At 44.4% G+C, this 22,580-nt stretch overlaps 1 protein-coding gene across 5 annotated transcripts in view; it reads right to left on the bottom strand.

Moving 5' to 3' along the window:
* Positions 1-22,580, bottom strand: part of unm_hu7910 (un-named hu7910) — a 44,024-nt gene that overhangs the window by 7,033 nt on the left and 14,411 nt on the right. Inside the window, exons 3-13 of one of the 5 annotated variants that reach the window (XM_085363126.1) lie at positions 22,306-22,374; positions 8,458-8,511; positions 6,545-6,664; positions 6,051-6,086; positions 4,726-4,770; positions 4,140-4,169; positions 4,028-4,060; positions 3,895-3,930; positions 3,479-3,526; positions 507-593; positions 21-62 (exon numbers count right to left, since the gene is read on the bottom strand). In XM_085363126.1, the coding sequence (XP_085219252.1) occupies positions 21-62; positions 507-593; positions 3,479-3,526; positions 3,895-3,930; positions 4,028-4,060; positions 4,140-4,169; positions 4,726-4,770; positions 6,051-6,086; positions 6,545-6,664; positions 8,458-8,511; positions 22,306-22,374 (600 nt within the window). Of the gene's footprint in view, positions 1-20; positions 63-506; positions 594-3,478; positions 3,527-3,894; positions 3,931-4,027; positions 4,061-4,139; positions 4,170-4,725; positions 4,771-6,050; positions 6,087-6,544; positions 6,665-8,457; positions 8,512-10,539; positions 13,090-14,294; positions 14,340-14,424; positions 14,473-14,958; positions 14,998-15,082; positions 15,134-22,305; positions 22,375-22,580 lie in introns of those variants that run through there. The other 4 variants (XM_085363128.1, XM_085363127.1, XM_085363129.1 and 1 more) reach the window with 4 other exon arrangements.

Raw genomic sequence — 22,580 nt, 5'->3', positions numbered from 1 at the left:
ACGTTACAGTCAGTTTGTACCTTTTTCTGTCAGCTTGTCCTCGGCCTGTTTCTCTGAGGTTCCTGGACGGACACAGAATTACAGCGTTATCGTCAAAGATGGAGACGGTTTTGTTTTTCAGCCGCTTTGTCTGGTTTTTGTGTCCGGGTGTGTGGTGCAGGATGAGATTTCAAACTTAAAATTATGATGCAGTTTAACTGAATGTCTCAAAGGTAGGTGGAAGGAGTCATGTTGTAAACTACAACCCAGATTTCCTGATGAAGCATAATCCATGCACGAGGGGAAGGAAAGCAGCAGCAGGTTAAAGCACGTCTAACTGGGAGGAGGCGCTGCAGAGATCATGTCTCTGCTGGCTCAGCTGGAGGGGGCGCTCTCCTCTGGACAGAACCATTCAACTCAGAATAAATCAGTAAATCTGGACCCAACTAGAATGTTGGCGTCTCATGTGTTTCCTTTTATTTGGCTTTAGTGAAACGTGTCTGCTCAGGCGAGCTCGGCGAGCTCACCCTCGGCCTCCGTCTGTTTGGGCGTCTCACTCTGTGGATCCACGTCTGCTGCTGCTTCAGGCTGCTTCTCTGCTTCTACGACCGGCTCTGAAAGCAGGACACAAAAGACGTCAGTGAGGACGGAGAGGTCGACAACTCTGCTCATCACCCTGAGCTATGATTCAGGCAGGCTGCGAACACTCCTGCTGCCTTCAGGGACATTTGGACACTGTTCATAGGTGGGTTATCCAAATCCTCTCTCCCTGGTACGATCTCTGTGTGGGTGAACAGTCGGTGCAGCGATAAATCTCCTCTAAAGCAGAACGGCCCAAAGGTCAGAGGTCAGGTGGAGATGAGGCCGAAATTCTCTTTGCATTATTGAAAACGGGGGAAATGACTTTCCAGCATGTCTGTTACAGAGGAGGGGATAGTACAGGCATTACAATCCATCCACCCTCCATCCACCCTCCATCCATCCACCCTCCATCCATCTATCCATCCATCCATCCACCCTCCATCCATCCACCCTCCATCCATCTATCCATCCATCCATCCACCCTCCATCCATCCATCCATCCATCCACCCACCCTCCATCCATCCACCCTCCATCCATCCATCCATCCATCCATCCATCCATCCACCCATCCATCCATCCATCCATCCACCCTCCACCCTCCATCCATCCATCCATCCACCCACCCTCCATCCATCCATCCACCCTCCATCCATCCATCCATCCACCCTCCATCCATCATCCACCCTCCATCCATCTATCCATCCATCCATCCACCCTCCATCCATCATCCACCCTCCATCCATCCACCCTCCATCCATCATCCACCCTCCATCCATCTATCCATCCATCCATCCACCCTCCATCCATCCATCCATCCATCCATCCACCCTCCATCCATCCACCCTCCATCCATCCACCCTCCATCCATCCATCCATCTATCCATCCATCCATCCATCCATCCATCCATCCATCCACCCACCCTCCATCCATCCATCCATCCATCCACCCTCCATCCATCTATCCATCCATCCATCCATCCACCCTCCATCCATCCATCCATCCATCCATCCATCCACCCTCCATCCATCTATCCATCCATCCATCCACCCTCCACCCTCCATCCATCCATCCATCCACCCACCCTCCATCCATCTATCCATCCATCCATCCATCCACCCTCCATCCATCCATCCATCCATCCATCCATCCACCCTCCATCCATCCACCCTCCATCCATCCATCCACCCTCCATCCATCCATCCATCCATCCATCCATCCATCCATCCACCCTCCATCCATCCATCCATCTATCCATCCATCCACCCTCCATCCATCCATCCACCCTCCATCCATCCACCCTCCCTCCATCCATCTATCCATCCATCCATCCATCCACCCTCCATCCACCCTCCATCCATCCACCCACCCACCCTCCATCCATCCATCCATCCACCCTCCATCCATCCATCCACCCTCCATCCATCCATCCACCCACCCTCCATCCATCCACCCACCCTCCATCCATCCATCCATCCATCCAGTTCAGGGTTGCAGAGGCTGGAGTCTATCCCAGCTGACACAGTTTCAGGACAAATTTGTTTATGAATTTGTGAGCTTTAGGAGGACCATGTGACATTTGCATATAAATCCCTCGGATTAAACCGGACTGGGTTACTGAGTCGTCTGTATTTTCTGAGGCGGCTGAGGTCCTTCAGCATCTGTCGGACAAAGCTCAGGATTTTCTATGAGTCTGTTGTGGCCAATGCTATCCTCGATGTCAGCGGTCCCCGACCTTTTTTGCTCCACGGACGGTTTAATGTCTGACAATATTTTCACAGACCGACCACTAAGGTGCAACAAAATAAAACGATACGACAGAACCTGGTATTTTGTAAAGATAATAATAAACATGAATTCACTGTGTAACTTTATTAGCAGCGTCCTCCTGAAATGCACCAACATGAGAGGAACATCCTCCTCTCTGCCCCTTAATGCTCTCTGGTCGCTATGGTAACACGTAAATATTTCTTTCAAAATAAGACGCACGACTACAACACGGGAAAAGACCCAGGGAAACCGAGTTAACGACGGAAACCATAAAAACCATAAATTTTACACCCGGATCAGCTCTCACGGCCCGGTCCCAGTCCGTGACCCGGGGGTTGGGGACCGCTGTGTTGCATGCTGGGGCAGCAGGTTGAGGGTCGCAGATGCCAACAGACTGAATAGACTGATCAACAAGGCCAGTAATAGAGTGAAATGTTAATCATATATATTTAATCTCTGTAATATTCTGGATATTTATAATTGAGCTATTTGTATATATTTTGTAACTTTAACGAAACTATTAGTTGAGTCCGTTACTGCTCCGACTGTCCTGGAGCGACTGCGACCACATCATGTCCTCTGGGATCAATAAAGTATCCTGATTCTGATAAACGACCCGATCGGTGAACAGCTTCATGTCATCAGGTTAAACAGTCACACTGGATATTTCCACAGGTAGTGTTCGAGCACAGAGCAGTGGCCAGTTAGCTCAGCTGGTTAGCGTGTGGTGCTAATAACGCCACGGTCGTGGGTTCAAGCCCCATACTGGTCATGATGTGTAACTTCCAGCTCCTTCACTGCGTCTGTTTGAAGAGACGCTTTGTTTAATTTGGCCAATTATTCAGATACTGATTAACTACAGAAAGCGGCTGCAGACACACTGAGTCTTCATCTGGGCCACTTCAGCTCAGCTGTGTCACTGACAAATGTGTTGGCCCAGGAAGAGGAAAAGCTGCTCATGAGATGCAGAGAGTTTGTGCCAGATGCAAAAGAGAAAAACACGTAGGTGTTTTTACCCCAGACATACGGGAAATGTGGGTCACAGTCAAGCAAAACACTCAGTGGTGTGTGTGAAAACACAACATCGTCTATCAGAGTAAAAATAACCTGTAGTGAGTGTTTCAGGCTGAAGCCTGTGCTGCAGATACCTGCTTCCTGTGTCAGCTTGGAGCTCGTCACGTATTCTGCAAACTCCACTGAAGGACAGAAAGTCAGTGATTCAGATTCACGCATGACACACTCCACAGTGTCAGAGCTGTGGACAAACACGTTAATCTCATTTCATGACATTAAATAACGGATCGCTTATTACAGACAATACTTCCTATCAAAGAGAAGACATCAAACTCGATCTCGCACACTTTCTTTCATACAGGGATCTCTGAGATCTCCGTCTTGGAGACACTTTGAGGAATCAAACAATCAGAGTAAAGCAGGACGGCTCCATCGGGCCTCCCTGAAACAACATCCTCACCACACGGAGGAACATCAGCACACATGAGAAGAGGCTGAACGCTAAAAACATGCACATATGAGTAGAAGCAGTAATCTGAGCCTGACTCACCGGAGCTCTCCTGAGTCTGACGCTCGGCCAGCAGAACTGCAACAGGAAACAAAACCACCATCATCATCGTCTTTATCTTTTACCACAAACTTCCAACCATCGTGGTTTCTGCCCTCACATGCTGCTGTCTCACCTCCAGTGGTGTCAATCGTGTTGGCTTCATCGCCTGAAGAAGAGGACGAGAAAAAGAGCGATTAACAGGAAGTAACGTTTAGTGACATCACAGAGAGACAGAGGCCGCTCACCGTAAGGACCGATGCTTTCCCGAGGATCATCTACGACAAACAAAGACACAGACGTCACTATGATTGTTCGTGATCACGTGGTCACACACGCCCAAAATACTTTAAGTAATCTAATTACATCCAGGAAAGTAAGTACAGAGTGAAATGTCACATTTATGTAAGCTGGCCGAATGAAACGTACTCGTTTAGATCAATCACACTTTCCTTCATTATGAAGTTTAAGAAGTAAACTTTTGATATGTTTCAGCTGCTTTAACTCAAAATGATTCCTTCACGAGTTTGAAGATCTGACAACAGATTCGCTCTGTTCCTTAATCTGGACACGATTCACTAATCGATCCTCTCAGTTTATCAATCATCTCATTTCTGGGTCTCCACATGCTGTCAGCTAGTTTGAGGAAAAAGGACAGTTTTCCATTTCGGGGCATTTTTGAAGGACCTCCATACACAAGCTCCATCATCTTCATCACCATCTGTCCCATATATCCTCCCTTTCACCTCCATCTTTAAACCTCCACCCTGACCCTCCACCCGCTCGAGAAGAATAAGAAACCTTTTTTTAAACCCGCCTGGTTGTTTAACTGACCTGGTACAAAGCTGTCCTCTGCTGGCGGAGGGAGGGGCACAGCAGCTAGAGGTGGAGAATCAGTAAAATGAGTTAAAGCACACACACACACACAGACACACACACACACACACACACACACACACACACAGACACACACACACACAGACACACACACACACACACACACACACACACACACACACACACACAAAGATGTGTGGAAGAGGCAGAAGTGTGAGCTGTCTGAAGTCACTCGCTCCACTGTAGTCTTAATAAACTCCAAATATGAAACAAGCCTCATGCCTGATGAAACGAACAGGACAGAAGCTCACTACCCAAGCACGGGGTCCCATCATGCATTGCACTGACGGAATAAATGCAGAGAAGAAGAAGCAGAGCAGCGATGCAGCGTCCCTTCACTCCTCCAGCAGAGGGCGACCTGCCACATCTGGACTGTAGCAGCTACGAGGTCACGAACAACAAGATGAATGGGTGGCAGGTGTGTGGCGGCTCTTTTAACCTGCTGGGTGGATATCCTGGTCTGGAGCCGATTATCTCTCCAGAGTTTGGCTTAAAAAACAACAAAGTGTGACATTTTCATCGATCTCTCATTTGCAGTCCGCCTTAACTTCGATACAGAGTCTGCCCAGAAGGAGTGTGCTTCATAGAGCCTAACATGAACGACAGTTACAGCGCTGCAGTCTGCATCAGGCTGCAGTCTGCATCAGGCTGCAGCCAGCCCTGATACTAAACGTGGCAGGTTTAAGTTTCAGAGCTCTAACGTGCAGCAGTCATTAAACAGCAGCAAAACAAAGACTCTTTCTGTTCCTCTCATGTCTCTGACTTAAGCACAGCTCATTCTATTCACTTTGGGTCTAATGATCGGCTAAACGCCTGCTCAGTGCCTGAAGCAGAGACACAGAAGATAACCATCACTGCCATAACTGCCATCTAAAAGTCTAGTTTTAGGTTCTGTTAAGCCGGCCTGTTCCTTCAATGCTGAACACATTATTTAAAAACCCCTGGAGGACTGAAGTCACAGAGCTCACTAATAAACTTCTGCGTGTGCTTCAAAGCTGCACAGGGAGCAGCGCTCCACTGATGCACTCAGAGCTTTGTTTGATTACATCTTTTTAAAAGCTACAATCCAGGAAAGTGACACAAAAAGCAAATATTCAACAGAAAATGGTGTCAGTCAGTGATAACTGCTGTGTTTTTGTTCTTCATATTAACGTGTGAAATGTAAACAGAAATACAGATGCAGGCGTGAACATGTCATCATCCAGAGGCAGAAGGAGAAGGTGGAGGCATGCAGCAGCAGCAGCAGCAGCAGCAGCACCAACCTTGGATTTCAGACTCCACATCCTGAGATCCAGAAGCTGGACCAACCACACACACACACACACACACACACACACACACACACACACAGAAAGAAGCCATAATGTTACCATCATGACATCAACAGGTGAGGGAGCCAATCAGTGACCTCACAGGTGTGTGGGGCAGCAGGTAACGTGAGCATTCAGACTCATACAGGTGCTGTGGATACGACGCGGCCACACACAGAGCAGCTTCACTTTCAGCCACGTGGAGTCGACTACATGCTTTTATATTTTGTGTTTGTCGCTCTGTCAGTCAGGTTAGTCCTCATGTGACAAACGACTCGGGCGGCCTTAAACTCTTCAGAGACCTGCAGGTCTGGACCTTAAACCTTATTTTATTCTATCACCAGCTCAAACACTTTGTATGACTGATCTGCTGCTCCCAAACTTATTTCTCCTTCAGGTGACTGGACTGAATTTGTCCTTCATTCAGCAGACTTGCTCACGCGTACCTGATTCGCTCTGTCTGGGCGGAGTCACGGATGGCGCGGCCTCTGTCGGCTCGACGTCTCGCGGCTCTGCAGCTTGCTGATTGGCTGTTTCAGGCTTGATGGTTTCTTCAGTTTTTAACACTTAAAGTTTACAGGATAAAAAGAGGAATGACTGAAGTAAGATTAAAACATGCTCAGTGTAAACATCATGTGTGATTTATGACAGGTAAAAGCAGACAGTGATTATATTCTGAACACCCGTCAGAAGTCCAACATCCTCCTCCATCCTTTCAAATCCAGGTTAGAATCCAGGTAAGGAAGCCGCTGAGCATCACAAACGGCAGGACTATGATGTTTAGGAGCATTTATTTCAAGTCAGGTTCTATTTAGTCAAGCATTAAATAGACGCGCTTCCACTTATCAGGGTTGCTGGAGCTTATCGCAGCTGTCATAGGGCGAGAGGCGGGGTACACCCTGGACAGCTCGCCAGTCTGTCGCAGGGCTGACACACAGAGGCAGGACAGCACTGGAAGCAGATTTATTTATCCATTAAACTCATTTACTGGTTTTAGAGGTACTTTTGTAAATTAATGTTTAACGTCTGTCCAAATGAACTAAACCATAAACAGCATGCATGTATTATAGTAAAGAGTTATCTACTGAAGTTGAACTAGTGCCAGGCTGTACTTCCATGTAATACCAGTTTGTACCACAAGATGGAGCAAAAAGGTGAAAAAGTTGAAAACTAAGTTGAACAAATGTGTTTTTAAAGGAAAAACAAGAGTTTGTTGATGCTTTCTGACTTCCATTTTGATACAATTTAACTCTGTACAATTTTTAATTCTCACAGATTTATAAAAATTGTGACGTTTGAAGTTTTTTCCGACTTTGAAGTGGAGAAAAAATAAGAAATAGCAGAAGTGTCTGTTTGTCCTGTCATCCGGTCTGCACAGGAAACCGTTTTTGTTCCATGCAAGTGTGAAATCAGCTTCATCCTGTTTGCGCCTTTCACAATAAAAGCCTCTATCTCCACATAAGATGTTTTAGGAAAGTATTTACCACGGCGTCTGAGATAAACATTTGACTTCAGAAACATAATTATTGCCAGTCATGAATTTGGCCCGTACGGGGGTCGAACCCGTGACCTTGGCGTTATTAGCACCATGCTCTAACCTGCTGAGCTAACCGGCCACAGCAGTGTAGAGCTGACAAGACAAAATGACTTAAACCGAATCACTCAGACTCTAATGGCTGTGAATACTAGAAACCTATTAAACAAACTCCTGATCGCTGAACAAAAATACAAAAAACACTGCACTGGCTGTAAAAAAAAAAAGGCATAATTATTCATTAAATAGTGTAGTAAAATAATTAAAGATAAACTTATACAAAGTGTGGCTTTCATTCAATATTTCCTTCAAAATTTCTGCATTTAAGGAACCAAAAACCAAAGCGAGATCATCTAAGTGCAAAAGTTAGATTAAAGATCTCTTTCAATAAATAAAACGTATATTTCTCTATAATACTGATGTCAACGTGAACATAATAAAAAGACATCAGTAGTTCAGCAATTTTAAACAATAGCAAAGAAAATGAGCGGTGACAGGAAGTACGCTGAGAACAAATCAGGTTTCCAGCAGAGCTCAGACACTAGCAGACTGGTTGTACTGGGCAGCTCCCACTGTGGAGGAGCTCCAGGGTGGAACTGATATAGAACTTCAGTGTGAAGCCGGTCAGGCTTTGTTGGCAGGACACAGAGACGCTCGCAGGTCCAAATCCACAGGTGGGAATCAGGTCAGCTCCCAGGAGGTTTTCTCAGGTATCAGAAGAGAGTCAGCAGAGCCAGAGGGTGTGTGTGTGTGTGTGTGTGTGTGTGTGTGTGTGTGTGTGTGTGTGTGTGTGTGTGGGGTGTGTGTGTGTGTGTGTAAACTTACCTGTTTGCTTCTCAGGTGTGTCTCCTACATGCAGCCTCTTTGCTTCTTTCAGTCCTGTTCAGTGTTCAGGATATAAATGTTTTAAAGACCACGCCAAGTTATTTACAGCTTTTTATTTGACAATTAAACGTAAAGCGAGCTCTCGTAAAACAGCGCCTTTCCTTCCAGATCTGATGAAATGTTAAATAACTGTTTACAAATCAGCTTTAAAGACTCGTTTAGACCATAATAAGCTTTTAAAAATCTCTGTATTTCTGATTTAAGGCCAACAATGAGGGACGACTGATGTGAAAAAGTAGATATGTACACATGGGAAACTTAAGGAAAAATGGTTCTCGTCCCTTTGAGAGTAGCATACATAAAAACCAGACTGCAGCACTCAGAGAAGAAGATGGGACATAGCAGAAGGAGGAAGCTCTGAATTGTGTGAACTTTATATAAACCTGATTTGGTCTACAGCCAAGTGTGACAGTGCCTTTAAAAACAAAAAGCGGGGTTTCGTTTTTAAGACGTTTAACCGACAGCAGCAGGGAGCTCGGGAGCGCCAGCACCCCGATAATCTTCCTGTGGAAGGAAATCTGAGCTGATAGGATCGAAGCAGCAAGCACACGGTGAGCACAGAAGGAAGCAGTGGTGGCTCGAGATAGCACTGAGCAGAGGAAGAGGGATTCTGCCCTCGTTGTTAATGCTCAACAGGCTTTGCTGTTGGACTGTTGGGGATGTTTGCATGTATTTTGGTTATGGAAAAAAAACCCTCTCTGCACCAAGCAGAGACCTCCAGGGTCTGCAAGGCTTCACCTCAGCTAATCGAAGACCCTGAAGTGGACTTTTGGACCATGTTGATGCTCTTGGAGCCTTTTAATGACGCTACCTGACCAATAACATGCTGTGCTGCAGTGAGGTTATTGTACTAACAGACCATCCAAGAAGTCTGAGCTCCAGCTTTGATGAAAGAAATAAGTGTGATGCTTCCACAAATTCTCTGGATGCACTTGATAACCCAACTCCAGCCTCCTGCCCAACCTGAGACCACCTCCACTGCCTTTAAATAGCACATACACCTGCTCTGTGTAGGGACTGAACCCATAACATTGCCATTACTAGCACCACGCTCTATCCCACAGAGCTAACAATAGCTTACACGAAAGAGGCTTTAACCAACAGGAAAGGAAGCACAGAGAACAAGTAAAAGCTCTCCACTTTGCCTATATGGGAGTCAAACCTGTGACCTTGTCAGAGTCAGACCTATTTGTCCAGCTGACCTCCATGTTGTTTTTTTGGTGCTGGAAGGAGACACAGCTTCACAGAAGCATCAGTAGGTTGGTTAGCAAGATGCTAACATGTTCATCCGTAACAACACAAACCTAGTCGGCATAAAAGACATGAAACTTTGGCCCGTACGGGGGTCGACCCCGTGACCTCGGCGTTATTAGCACCACGCTCTAACCAGCTGAGCTAACCGGCCACCCTGCAAAGCAGCAATGAAATGAAATGTGTTGTTTCGTTATTGATAATCAAGCAAGTGAGAATAAGTCAAACAGCTTGCTTTCTACTGCCATTAAACAGAGAGAGGTAATGAAACAAACGGGGTTTAAAAAAATTACACGAGTCTTTGTGTCTCTAAAAATGAACTCATATTGTAGCTTTTTCATTTTTATTAAACCACGAGAAAGAAACCATCTTAATGTGATGAGCGGGATTTATTCAGCAAACATTTTCTCACATTTTGGAGGAAAAACAAAATAATTTCAGAGGCTGTGAAAGTTTCTTTATTCAGCTCACGACACGTGACTTCCTGATGCTTCGTCACTACACAACAGTTATTACAGGTTATTTTAAAAGCCGGTGTCCTCGAACATCCTTCACCACTTAGATCCACTACATGACTTTGAACTAAAGCTCAACACTTACAATTCAGACGCCTTATACTGGCTCTCATCCTTTGAGCAAAAAACATGATAAGAAAAACCATAAATGTCACATCATCAACCAAAGTCTCATAAAAATGAGAAAAACAAAGACAACATAAATCTCATGAAACTGGCCTTTTGAAAATCGGCCTGTTTGAAGAGGTCTGCAGCACTGAAAGAGCAGCAGTAACACAAGGGAAACAATCTGTGGGCCACATCTGTAGATTAATGGTGAATTTGCCCTGAAGCCACGCTACTGCTTTCTGTGCATCAAATACAGTCATGTGTGAGTGGTTTGGCTTGAAATACTAATTTCCAGTTCACCACAGTTCCAGCTGTGTGGTGTCTGTATCACAGTTAAGACTGAAGACTCTGGTTTGAGCCCTTAATGAAGGTGTAATGTCCTGTAACTTTGTGAATGAGCAACAGAAGCAGAACACGTTGGAGGGAAAACATTTTAAACCTCTGTTGGGGATAAAACTTGAAGAGGGGTTTTTAATCAGATTGTCCGTTTGTATTTATTTAATTTACAAAGGAGACTCAAAACAACTGCCTGGATTGCAAAGTGTGTTCAGACTTGTGTTCAGCATCGTCTTTGCTGGGTGGTTACAAGACCTTCAAACCCCACCGAGTAGCTTTTCATCCGTTTCCCGAATATGGGAGCTGAGGCTGGCAAATCAGAGCCATGACCATTTGTGAGGTCATCACTTTGTGCCGTGAGGCATTTTCTTCTTCTCTTCTAAGACGCTCTTCTCTCTCCTGACCGCTGTCATGGTCACTCTCTCAGTTATCTCACCTTTCACCTGCGAACTGTTCAGCTTCCTCTCCGGTAGCACTCGTCTCTTTAAGCCATTTCCTTGTCTCACCACGCCCTCTTTCGCCAGCCGCTCCACCTCCATCTTCTCCTTTTCAGTTTTCTCCCGCTCTAGCTTCATCTTCGCTGCCCTCTCCAGTCTTTCCCGTTCCATCCTCTCCCTCTCGTTTCTCTCTGTCGTTTCTTTTTCTACTCTTTCTCGCTCTAATTTCTCCTTATCCTGTGCGACTCTTGCCCTTTCTTTGGCTAAGCGCTCCTTCTCTATCCTTTCCTTGTCTATCTTTTCTCTGGCGAGTCTGTCTCTTTCCTTAACAAGCCGTTCCCTTTCCAGTCTTTCTTTTTCTGCTTTCTCCTTGGCGATCTTCTCTTTCTCAAGTCGTTCCTTTTCTTTGGCGATCCATTGTCTCTCCAATCTTTCCTTCTCCGCCTTCTCCTTCGCAATCATTTCTTTTTCCAATCTTTCCTTCTCCTTGGCGATCCGTTCCCTCTCCAATCTTTCCCTTTCTGCCTTCTCTTTGGCGATCCTTTCTTTCTCTAGTCTTTCCTTGGCGATCCTTTCTTTCTCTAGTCTTTCCTTGGCGATCCTTTCTTTCTCTAGTCTTTCCTTGGCGATCCTTTCTTTCTCTAGTCTTTCCTTGGCGATCCTTTCTTTCTCTAGTCTTTCCTTGGCGATCCTTTCTTTCTCTAGTCTTTCCTTTTCCTTGGCGATCCTTTCTTTCTCTAGTCTTTCCTTTTCCTTGGCGATCCTTTCTTTCTCTAGTCTTTCCTTTTCCTTGGCGATCCTTTCTTTCTCTAGTCTTTCCTTCTCCTTGGCGATCCTTTCTTTCTCTAGTCTTTCCTTGGCGACCCTTTCTTTCTCTAGTCTTTCCTTCTCCTTGGCGATCCTTTCTTTCTCTAGTCTTTCCTTGGCGACCCTTTCTTTCTCTAGTCTTTCCTTTTCCTTGGCGACCCTTTCTTTCTCTAGTCTTTCCTTGGCGATCCTTTCTTTCTCTAGTCTTTCCTTGGCGACCCTTTCTTTCTCTAGTCTTTCCTTGGCGATCCTTTCTTTCTCTAGTCTTTCCTTTTCCTTGGCGACCCTTTCTTTCTCTAGTCTTTCCTTGGCGATCCTTTCTTTCTCTAGTCTTTCCTTGGCGATCCTTTCTTTCTCTAGTCTTTCCTTGGCGATCCTTTCTTTCTCTAGTCTTTCCTTGGCGATCCTTTCTTTCTCTAGTCTTTCCTTGGCGATCCTTTCTTTCTCTAGTCTTTCCTTGGCGACCCTTTCTTTCTCTAGTCTTTCCTTCTCCTTGGCGACCCTTTCCTTCTCAAGTCTCTCCCTTTCTAATCTTTCCCTCTCTGCCTTCTCCCGCTCTGTTCTCTCTCTTTCTTTGGCAATGCGTTCCCTCTCAAGCCTTTCCTTTTCAGCCCTCTCGCTTTCCACTCTTTCTTTCTCCTGTTTCTCCCTCTCTGCCTTTTCCCTCTCCACCCTCTCTTTCTCCATTCTTTCCTTTTCTTCTCTAGCTGCCTTTTCTTTAGCAAGCCTCTCCATTTCCAGTCTCTCTTTTTCTGCCTTCTCTTGAGCTAACCTTTCTCTCTCAGCTTTCTCCTTGGCTTCCTTTTCCAGCTTGTCCTTCTCAATCTTTTCCTTTTCTATCCTCTCCTTCTCCAATCTCTCCTTTTCCAACCTCTCTGCCTCCTTTCTCCTCTCTTCACTTTCCCTCTCCTGTCTGAGTTGCTCCTCAGCCACCTCCAGCTCCTTCTTCTTCAGCACCCAGACTGCCTCCCTTGCTTCCTCCTCTTGGGTGAGAAAAGCCCTAATCTCAGCCACTGCGATGCGAGCGATCCTCTTGGCCTCCATCTTCTCATGGATCGTCCTCAACTCGTTCTTCAGAGTCGAACGCAGCATGGCGCCTCGGACGACGTGGTCTGAGGCTTGAGGTGAAAAGTCTTAAGATTACTGTCCACATGCTCACCACTACGACTCATTAGTGTGCTGGCACACAGCAACCAAGGAAATGTTAGAGATGCAGGGGAAGAGATGCAAGTCCGATGTTAGGGTCAATTTAAAAGCCACACAAATGGGGTCGACTGTTTAAGACTTAGGATTATGTTGCTTTTACAAAACATCCACAGAGTTCAATTTATTAGAATCAAGGATTAAATTATCCCTGTGAAGAACTCGTCAGTGTGTACGACGTGAGACTCGTGAAAATCAAACTTTATCCGATTTAAATTTGGCTGATTTCACCTTCATGGTCGTTGCTTTCCTACCTCTGGGCAGCTTCCACTACTGCTGGTATTTCCTGTTCTGACCGCTTGTACTTTCTCCACTGTCTCAAAACAGCAAAATCTTCAACTTCATCTTGTGGAAGAGAACAAATTAATAGGGACAATTCTGGCGAGGTGTGGTGAGGCTACAGCTCCAGAGAGTGTAGGTGGGTAACATCTTAGAGGCAGAAATAAAAAAACAGTCGATTCGTCACACAGATTCCTAGTTCAGGCGTTTTCCTCTGAATGTTCTTCAGTTTAAAGAGTCGGGACTTTACAGTAAAGTCTGTCTGAATAGTCTTTCTCTGGGAGTTTAATTTCATGGCGCGCAAGTTGAAAAATGAAATAAAAAGTCTTGCTCGTGACGGACTAGCTTTGGGCTCGGACACAATAGACTCTGAGTCAGAATAGCTCTTTTAGTCTCTTGGTTGTAGCCAGAGACCCAGAATCAGAATCAGAATCAGAATACTTTATTCATCCCGAGGGAAATTAGCAGTCATCACCATCTTTGCTCTACGACATGAAATTTAGGTTAGAGTTGGAGGACTGCGGTGAAATCACAGACAGGAGAGGGCAAGTAGCCACTTGCAGGGATGTCCAGGGGTGCAAGGGAAGATAACCTTGAAGCTGATATCAGCCAAATTTTAAATGACTAAAAGGTATAGGTATAACTGACTGTGAGTCACAGCGGATATTCGAGGCTCCGGTGTTTACTATCCTAGCATGGGTTAACTAATGGCACCCTTTGCTGTCACTGGCAGTTGCTTCAATCACTTACGCCCCTAAAATTCACACTTTCTGCATTCTTTAGTTATAAAATTATACACAGTACAGGACACTCTGGACATGCAGTCGGCAGGTTTTAGTACCTCGAGTCGTGTTCTTCTTCTCAGTAGCCTCTCCTGTAACCTCTACTAATAATACACAGAAGGAAAAACAGCCCATGACACACAGCAGTACCACAAATTCAGGCACAAACCCACACAGAGGGATCACTACCTTCTGGGAGTTTAACCTCAGCATCAGTGGCCATTAACACCTCATCTTCTATGAGGACAAACAAATCAGAGAGTTTGATAGTGAAGGTCTACTTGCTGATAACAGAAAGCCAAACTAGCACAGCAAGCGGTGCAAACAACAAAAACTTGACAATAAAAGAAAACAGCGGCGATTTCAGGCGTCTCAGAGTGACTTCTGGCACAGAGTCTCTCTTTTGACTCTGGTTTGGTTATTCTGACTGAAACTAACATTTCTGAGCTTCATGCCTCACTGGTCTGAAATAACTTCAGTGATCTTGTAACACTTCAGTCAAAGCTGAGGATGTATCCACAACTTTTACTCGAGATAAACACTCTCAAACACGTAAAAACATTACTGTATTTAATGGTATTAGTGTATTTCAGAAGCACAAACAGAGCCACTAAACAAAGTCATGAACGACCTCACTCTGTAACAAAAAGGCAGACAGTTAGAGAGTTAAGGCTGTTATGGGCTCAGTTAGTCACTCAGCATCAAACGGAGTCGTGCAGATACCTTTCCTTTTCCCTCTCTTCTTCACCTCTTTCTGCTCCTCTGCAGGGTTTAGGAAGCAGACACACCTGTCAGGTGAGCGCACGGCAGGCTGTGAGCTCACACAAACACAGTCTCTGTACACTACCTTTCCTCAGCCTGTCTCTCCTCACAGCATGGCCTTTTAACTTCTTATCATCTGAACCGATGCACAGAATAAAAGGAAGGTAAACACAATCAGCTGTGACAAAAACAAATAAACAAATTATGCTCGTGCAGGTTTTTCCTGCACAGACGAAGTTTGTTGAACCTTAGGAGGAATCAGACCGAGATCTTAACAGGTTGTCTGCGAAGGTTCTCAGTCACCCAGGTCATCATCGTAGTCTAAGGAGCTCGGAAAGAAAAGCGTCTGGACTTCTTTAGTTTTGTTGAAGACGTTTCATGCGAGAAGCTTCTTCAGCTCTAAGAGCAGCTGGTGGAGAGTCCCAGGATTTAAGCCCTAAAGAAGTCCAGATGCTTTTCTTTCCAAGCTCTTTAGACTATCTGAACAGGTTGTTAATCAGACTTTCAGTCATGCATAAAAGACATTTACAATTCAAGTTTCCATAAATAACAGGACTATTTAAAGACACTGCTGTTAAATGAGACAACAAAAATCGATTCAGGACATCATCCTTATGTTTCACTCCTGTTAAGGTTCAAAATATTGGGGATGGAGACAAGAGAAAAACCACAATAACAACACTGGTCCGGTCGGGTTGAGTCAAACGATGATTTAATGATCACACACGTGGGAGATGGACACTGATGCAGACAGCCTCAAATCTCAAAGTGGTGGAGCATTGCTCAAACTCTTATAGCCTCTGGTTCTCCCATCTTATCATAAAAGCCTAAACATTCACATTCTTTCTCTCACATGGCGCCTAAGCTACGACCTTGGCTCCCTGTTTATCTGCTCGTGCTGAGATGGGGCAGAAAACTCCAGCATGTTCTATTCTCTTCTAATCAGACAAATAAGGCGATGACTTTCTGCGAACAGTATTCCTTATAACTCAACAGTATAATGCATCATAAACAATATCATCTAACTGAGGTGAAGATGCTCTTATGCTTTCTTTACAACACCATATAATACGAAGGTTTGAAGTTCAAACACTTACAAGTTTAGATTTTAGAAAAATTCATATAGTAACTGTTTAATCTGTTCACCGTCCACATTTTTTGTTGATAATTGGCGAAGCCTAGATGTACGAGGCCACCGTATAGAAAAGAATTAATGCGTCTTTGATCTGATCTGCACTTTATTACTCATCACAGGTGACCTGCATCCTCTAGGTCAGTGTTTCCCAACCACTGTGCCGTGGCACATAGGTGTGCCGTGAGAAATGATTAGTTGGTGATTAGTACTCTCAGTGACCAGCGTGAGTGACAGGCAGAACAATTACATTCTCTTCCACTAGAGGGCAGTACAGCTACTGACCCAGATGAAGGCCCTAACTTGGGTAGTGGTCAGAAAAAAGCAAAAAAGGTACACTGGGGACAAACCGAGCCAATTCTGCGGCGCCTGATCCGTGGGGGGAAACGATCAGTATGCTGTTTGTGACATTTTTGCTCAGCGGTGTACAGTGTGATTTTTCTAATGTGAAATATGTGCCGTGGCTCCAAAAAGTTGGGAAACACTGCTCTAATCGTCTGCAGCTTTGAACACAACAAAGCCCAAAAAGTGATCCAAAGGTCAGAGGTGAGAGGTCAAACATAAGATGTGCACATTAGTGTTTTACAGGCAGAGAAATATAAATGTTGTTAAAATGCACAAAGTGTTAATAAGAAAAGCACACAAGCAGCGGCTGATGACCACCTGATAGCTGACGTTAGGTTAACTGAAGCCAGATTAGGTGACGATATCGGGCTATGTTGAGCCTGCTGTGCAGTGCAGGCATCAGAGGCAGCATCTGACCAATCAGAAACATGGACGTGTCTGCAGAGCGACCGACTCTCCAAACAAAGACAGAAGCAGCGTGTGTGCATCATGTATATTAATAAAGTTTATTTAAAGCCAGGAAGGGCTGTAAGCTGACAGAGTCATTATTATCACAGCTCTCGTGATGACACAGTTACAGCTAAAATGACATTAATGAATGTGAGATATTAGTGACTTAACCCTTTAAGACCTACCATAGAACCAAGTCCGCCAGAGCTTATATTATAGTTTTACATGCTGTGGAGCCATTTTTGGAAGCATTTCAAGTTGCTATACATCAATACAACAATTATAGCCCAGATTTTAATAATATGTCTGCATTAAGTGCATAGTAATTACATAAATTGTAAAAAAGTGCAATAAACTACAAAAAAATTGAAAAGCGTTTTTTGTTTTTTTAACATATATTTCTAGTTAGAGAAATTTAAGAGGCTTATCCCTCAAAACTGTAAATACAAAAAAGTTGCACAAAATAGTTTCCCACCACAGGAAATTTATTTTGAGTGTCTTCATAGTTTTATTTTTGAAAGACACCAATTTTTATATAGTGCAGGAAAAACGAAAATAAATATTATACTGCAAATTTGCAAAAAAGCAGCATGTGCATCAAAATAAACTATTTCCAGCAGTGCAATATGAGTCCTCAGCATCCCAGAAACGACACAGAAAGGCATAAAGTCAAAGGTAACTTTTAAAAACACCAGTATAGGCTCATGAGGCCCTGATGGTAAAAAACTACATTTCTGCGAAAATGACGTCACTTCCGGTTTCGGGCAGGTCATGGAGGACATGCGATAGTTCGCACTGACGTCTATTCCAACGTAGGAAGTGTTATGAACAGCTGATCGGATCGGCAAAGCGTGTTTCTGGAATATTATGTTTTTGTTGCTGCAAGTGCTTTTTATGCAGTTTTTGCAAAGCTATATGTGGAAGGAAACCGTGACCGAGGACAAACTGATGGCATCAGATGTAAGTACAACTCCTCCGGTTCCATATGCAAAACAAATTATTGCGCTAGCTCACGTGGTTGCAGAGCTACCGGGATTTAAAAATAGTTACGCAAAACAGAGCGTGCCCGCTCTGACCGGCTCTAAAGGGTTAAACCTGTGCAGAGTTTAGAAAGCTGCAATCGTGCTGATGATAAATGGGGAACAAGTAAAGAGAGAAGTCAACACATACGAGCGGTAAGTGCTCTATTTTAGGATTTCATGCTGAGCTTATAGAACAGTGACCATGTTTTTACACTTAACAATCTTTGGTCCTCTTACGATCCACGCTCTGAGTTCTGAGGGGTCGTGGCAGGACTTTGGTGAGAGGTGGTGATTTCATACTAGCTGATTATCTCAGCAATAATCTGCTGTGAAGCAGGTGAGGCCAGCAGCACAAGTTACCACAAACAGCAAACCTTCTTTATAACCCTGGAAACTCCCGAGTGACCTCACAAAAGTCCGAGTTATGTTTCTGCGCCACTGGTATGAAATGACTGCAAACTGATCAATACGTAACAACGCAGAAGCACACACCACAAATAAAAACTACTCAAACTACAGATTTCTGATCAGTTTCAGCAACGTCGCCGTAAAGATTTTAAAACTGACCTGAATGAAACCACGTGATGGACGCTCACATCACACCCCTGCTTTTTGTTACCGTGTGCAGAGAAAATAATCACAACAGCTTATGGGCTCACATACATTACGCACTAATGTGTTTGTGCAGTAAGTCCAGCACTTTACGATAAAATAAGTCATAAAAGGCAAACATTTATGCTGCGTACAAAGATGAGAACATAAAGGTGAATAAAGAGGATAAACGCCCTCTGTGACATCAAAGATCGTGTCCTTGAGTTTGTATAAAACTGACCTGTGACGACAGACATTTAAGGATAACTGATTTTATATAACGCTTAGACCAAAAATGTAAACATTAATTAACAAATTAAATGACTAATATGTTGAATATTTCACTGGTAACTGCATCATAAATTATACAGAAATGAATAAAGGTGTTTATAGTTTCAGAAAACGTGACAATAATTACTTTCCCTTTTGAATAAATTTAGTCTGAATTTTTCTATTGAATTATTTTTTATTTGTTTCCCTTTGACTGGTTGTCAGTGGTGTCTTGTAGTATTTTATTTCTGTATTGTGAATTATTTACTGGCTTGTTTACTTTGTTATCCTGGCACTTTCGACCCTCCGTACGGTACAGCTACAGCACCAAAGCTCTCGCTTTGTTCGCGGTTGGTCGCTTACGTCTTCTGTCTGTTTAAAAATGTTATCATGAATGAGAGCGGAGGTAACAGCTGGGTTAAATTCAAACTCGTTATCGTCCCTAAAAATGAATTTCCTTCAGTTTTCCTCCAGTTGCCACTAGCACCTGCTTTACCGTTTGACCTCTGACCTCGCAGGACATTTTTATCTGATGGAGAAAATCTGTTAATGTCAAACAAACGAATCCCGTAGATCGATCGTTATCTGGAATCCCTTCAGCCTTCAGCTCTTCCTGCTTGTGGTGTTTCGGATTTATTAAATTAAAACTCGGACCAGTCTGCCCTGTTTGGCCTCCTCCAATCATACTGGGTTACAGCACATCCCAGTCTGGTCGGGACCAGGCAGCCTCCCTACCGCCTGTGTCTCTGCTTCCTATTGGTTCTGGAGGTCCAGTATGACCCCTTTAACCTCCCCGTCATCCGAGGAGGCTGTCCCGCCCTCCTCCTCCTCCATCATCTCAGAGGCCGCCGCTTCCTCCTCCTCACCTGGCTCTAAGGGCGAGGACACTACGTCATAAAGGAAGGTGAAGAAGCCATAGATCCAATCAGAGCCCTCCTCAGCTAAAATATTAAGAACCTCCTCGAGCGACTCGGCATTCGCACTACCGCTGCCATCTTTGGTCAGGCCTGACGGAAGAGAGAGGAAGAGAAGAAAAGGGACGGGTGGAAGTGCAGAGGGATCAAAGGAGGAAATTATAAAGGAAAAGAAGTGGAAATGATGCGATGGAGGGAGGATGGACGGGGGGAGTAAACTGGAACAAAAAAGTGTGGTAAAATAAATAAATACAGGGTGATGAGACGGGACAAGAGAAAGATAGTGAGTTAAAGATGAATTATAGACATTTAATAAAGATTTTACTTCCTGTCTCAACCACGTCAGATGACCTCTGACACGACGTCCGCTCAATAAAAACGAACAGAGGCGGCCACGTTCCTGCTAAGACTACTTCAAACACGACATCTATAACACAGCTTCCCATTAAGACTTCATACTGCCAGCGGATGCTATCAACACTCTGTTGTTATTTACAGGAGGTTGCAATACTTGCCTGGCCCTATCAAAACACAGACTCAATACATTTCTTATTTCCGGTCATTTATCACCTGTTCAAACTCTGGATGTTTATTTTTAACAAAGTTTCAAACAATGAGTTGGCAGATTGATCTAAACACTCAGGTTCAAGCTGTTTTTTCTATTCTTAGATCTGTGTGATGTCACAAGGAGGGTTTTACCTGATATGGTCATTTCACACAAGCCCCACCCACATTGCTTAAAGGAAGCAGATACTATGGCTCAGATCAGACATAAGATGAACTGATGGGGTTGCCCACAGCCCAGACAAAGAAGGATTATTCTAAACTGGGAATCATGCAAAGCTGCCGTGGTAGAGTCTGAAAACACCACCTCCTGTTTGCACTCTCGGTTACTGTCTTCAGTTTACTGGCAACAAAACCTAAAAAAGTAAAAGCTCTCGGCCTCATAAATAATAAGATCATCTTTGAAGTGAAAGACAGAGCAGAAAACTGATCTTTGAGATACATAAACAGGTTTCAAATGAAAACTTCCGCTTTTGTTGAAGGTAATGACAGTTGTTGAGAAACTCAAAGAAAAGTGTCCAAAAAAAAAAAGCTTCAAATCATGGAAACAGAAAACGATGCCTGCAGCAGATCCATTTCTACCTGAAGATCAGAGGCGGGCTGTGCTGTGGTTGGTTTAAACACTCGTTTTCAAACTGGAGACAGCTGCGTAATGAAGCCGCTCTAGTAGCCACAAATGTTCACAATCCTGTCGAGGTTTTGTAAAAGCAGCGTAACACTAAGTGCTAAATCTGAACCAGTGAAATAATGAACGGTGTTTAAGGCCCGTCTGAGACCTCAACACACTAAATTTAAGTAGAAGTGAGGGAACATGGTCTGGTTTTCTAGTTCTACTTAGGTATGGAAATATTCAACAGTGTCCCTTCAGCACTCTGATCATTGATGTTCTCTGTTTATTGTGCAGGATTTGTGAAACTCCTTGGCTTTACAGAACGTTTATCCTTCCATCCATTTTCTCCGTATGTTGTTCGAGGTCATGGTGGCAGCGAGCTGAGCCTCCCTTTCCTTGACCTCTCCTTGGACACACCCTTCAGCGGTCCCAAGCCCTCTGAGACACATAATCTCTCCAGTGCGCCCCGTGGTCTCCACCCAGTAAGACTTGAGCGAACCACCCAATCTTAGAAGTGTCCAGCAGCAGCAGCTCGAGCCAGAGCGTCTACCGAACGACCCTCTGTCTCAGAGAAAGGCTGAAGGGCTGCTGTGCCAGCTTTCTGTGGCTTAGGGATTCGTAATAATATGCATATGTAATGTATAACTTAACCATGAAAGAGGAAGTAGAACTATGACAACGTACCAAAAGGCCAATTCTTATAACATCCAGATGTTCAGCTGATGTCTGTTTACTAATTACTTGAAGAAGCTTGACCATGACGTCCTGCTCTCATGTGGGAAAAGCCTACCTCACTTTCTCTTCATGCTGGAGATCCAACTCTTACTGACTGTCTCATTTTTTCCCAACCAACCAGCCGACAATCAAAACTTTGCGCCGCGTAACTACACCCTGAAACATGACAACACGCCTGCTGTGTCTCACGACCGTTTCAGACCTTCCTCTCTTGATTTATAAATTCATACTTGACAGATTTTAGCAACGACCTGCAGGGACACTGATACAGTAGATCAGGCACTTCTCTGTGCCAGCGATGGACATTTAAACTGTCAGAACCCTGAGCTGCAGCTCATTTTCATTTATTTTTATTGCAGTTCTGCAGTCGTCTTTATATTTGCATGCTTCCCCTGTTTCACAGCACCGTCTGATCTCAGGGTTTTTTCCTCCATTAGCAATGGACTCGTGGCCCACACACTTTCATCTCTGAGCATCTCGTCTGCGTTTGCAGTCACGCTGCTGACTCTGTGTTAAACCTGAGCTTTGTGGCTTCCTGTGATGCTTCAGCTGGTTTTAAGCTCAGTTTATGTTCGACGGGTTAATCTCTGAATCCGAGGCACTGTCACACGTCTGTAAACCACATCAGGCAGGCAGAAAAGCGGGCAGCAAACAGCAAAATTAAAGCAGACTTGCCAAGCAGAACTTTGGCGTCCTCCACGTCAAAGTCTCCGTCTCCGTCTGTGTCGTAGGCCGTCAGTTTACCTGGAGGAGGAAGAGGAGATGAAGTTCAACCAACAAATTCTGAAAAACACGAAAATGTTTGTGCATGCAGCTACCAGAGTCAACTGCAACAGTTTAAAGTTCTCTGTGTCTCATATTTTCTATGTGCCGCTCGTCTTGGATCGTACTGAATAAAACTTTAAGCCCTTGTTGTAAATTTTGGTTATTCTAAGAGTCGGATTCAAAGC

The sequence above is a fragment of the Diplotaxodon limnothrissa genome, linkage group LG9 (genome assembly GCF_057381915.1).
Source record: "Diplotaxodon limnothrissa isolate DT_005_m linkage group LG9, D_limnothrissa_male_GT1.1, whole genome shotgun sequence".
In the NCBI taxonomy this organism is placed as follows: domain Eukaryota; kingdom Metazoa; phylum Chordata; class Actinopteri; order Cichliformes; family Cichlidae; genus Diplotaxodon; species Diplotaxodon limnothrissa.
This window is presented reverse-complemented; position numbering and strand designations above follow the sequence as displayed.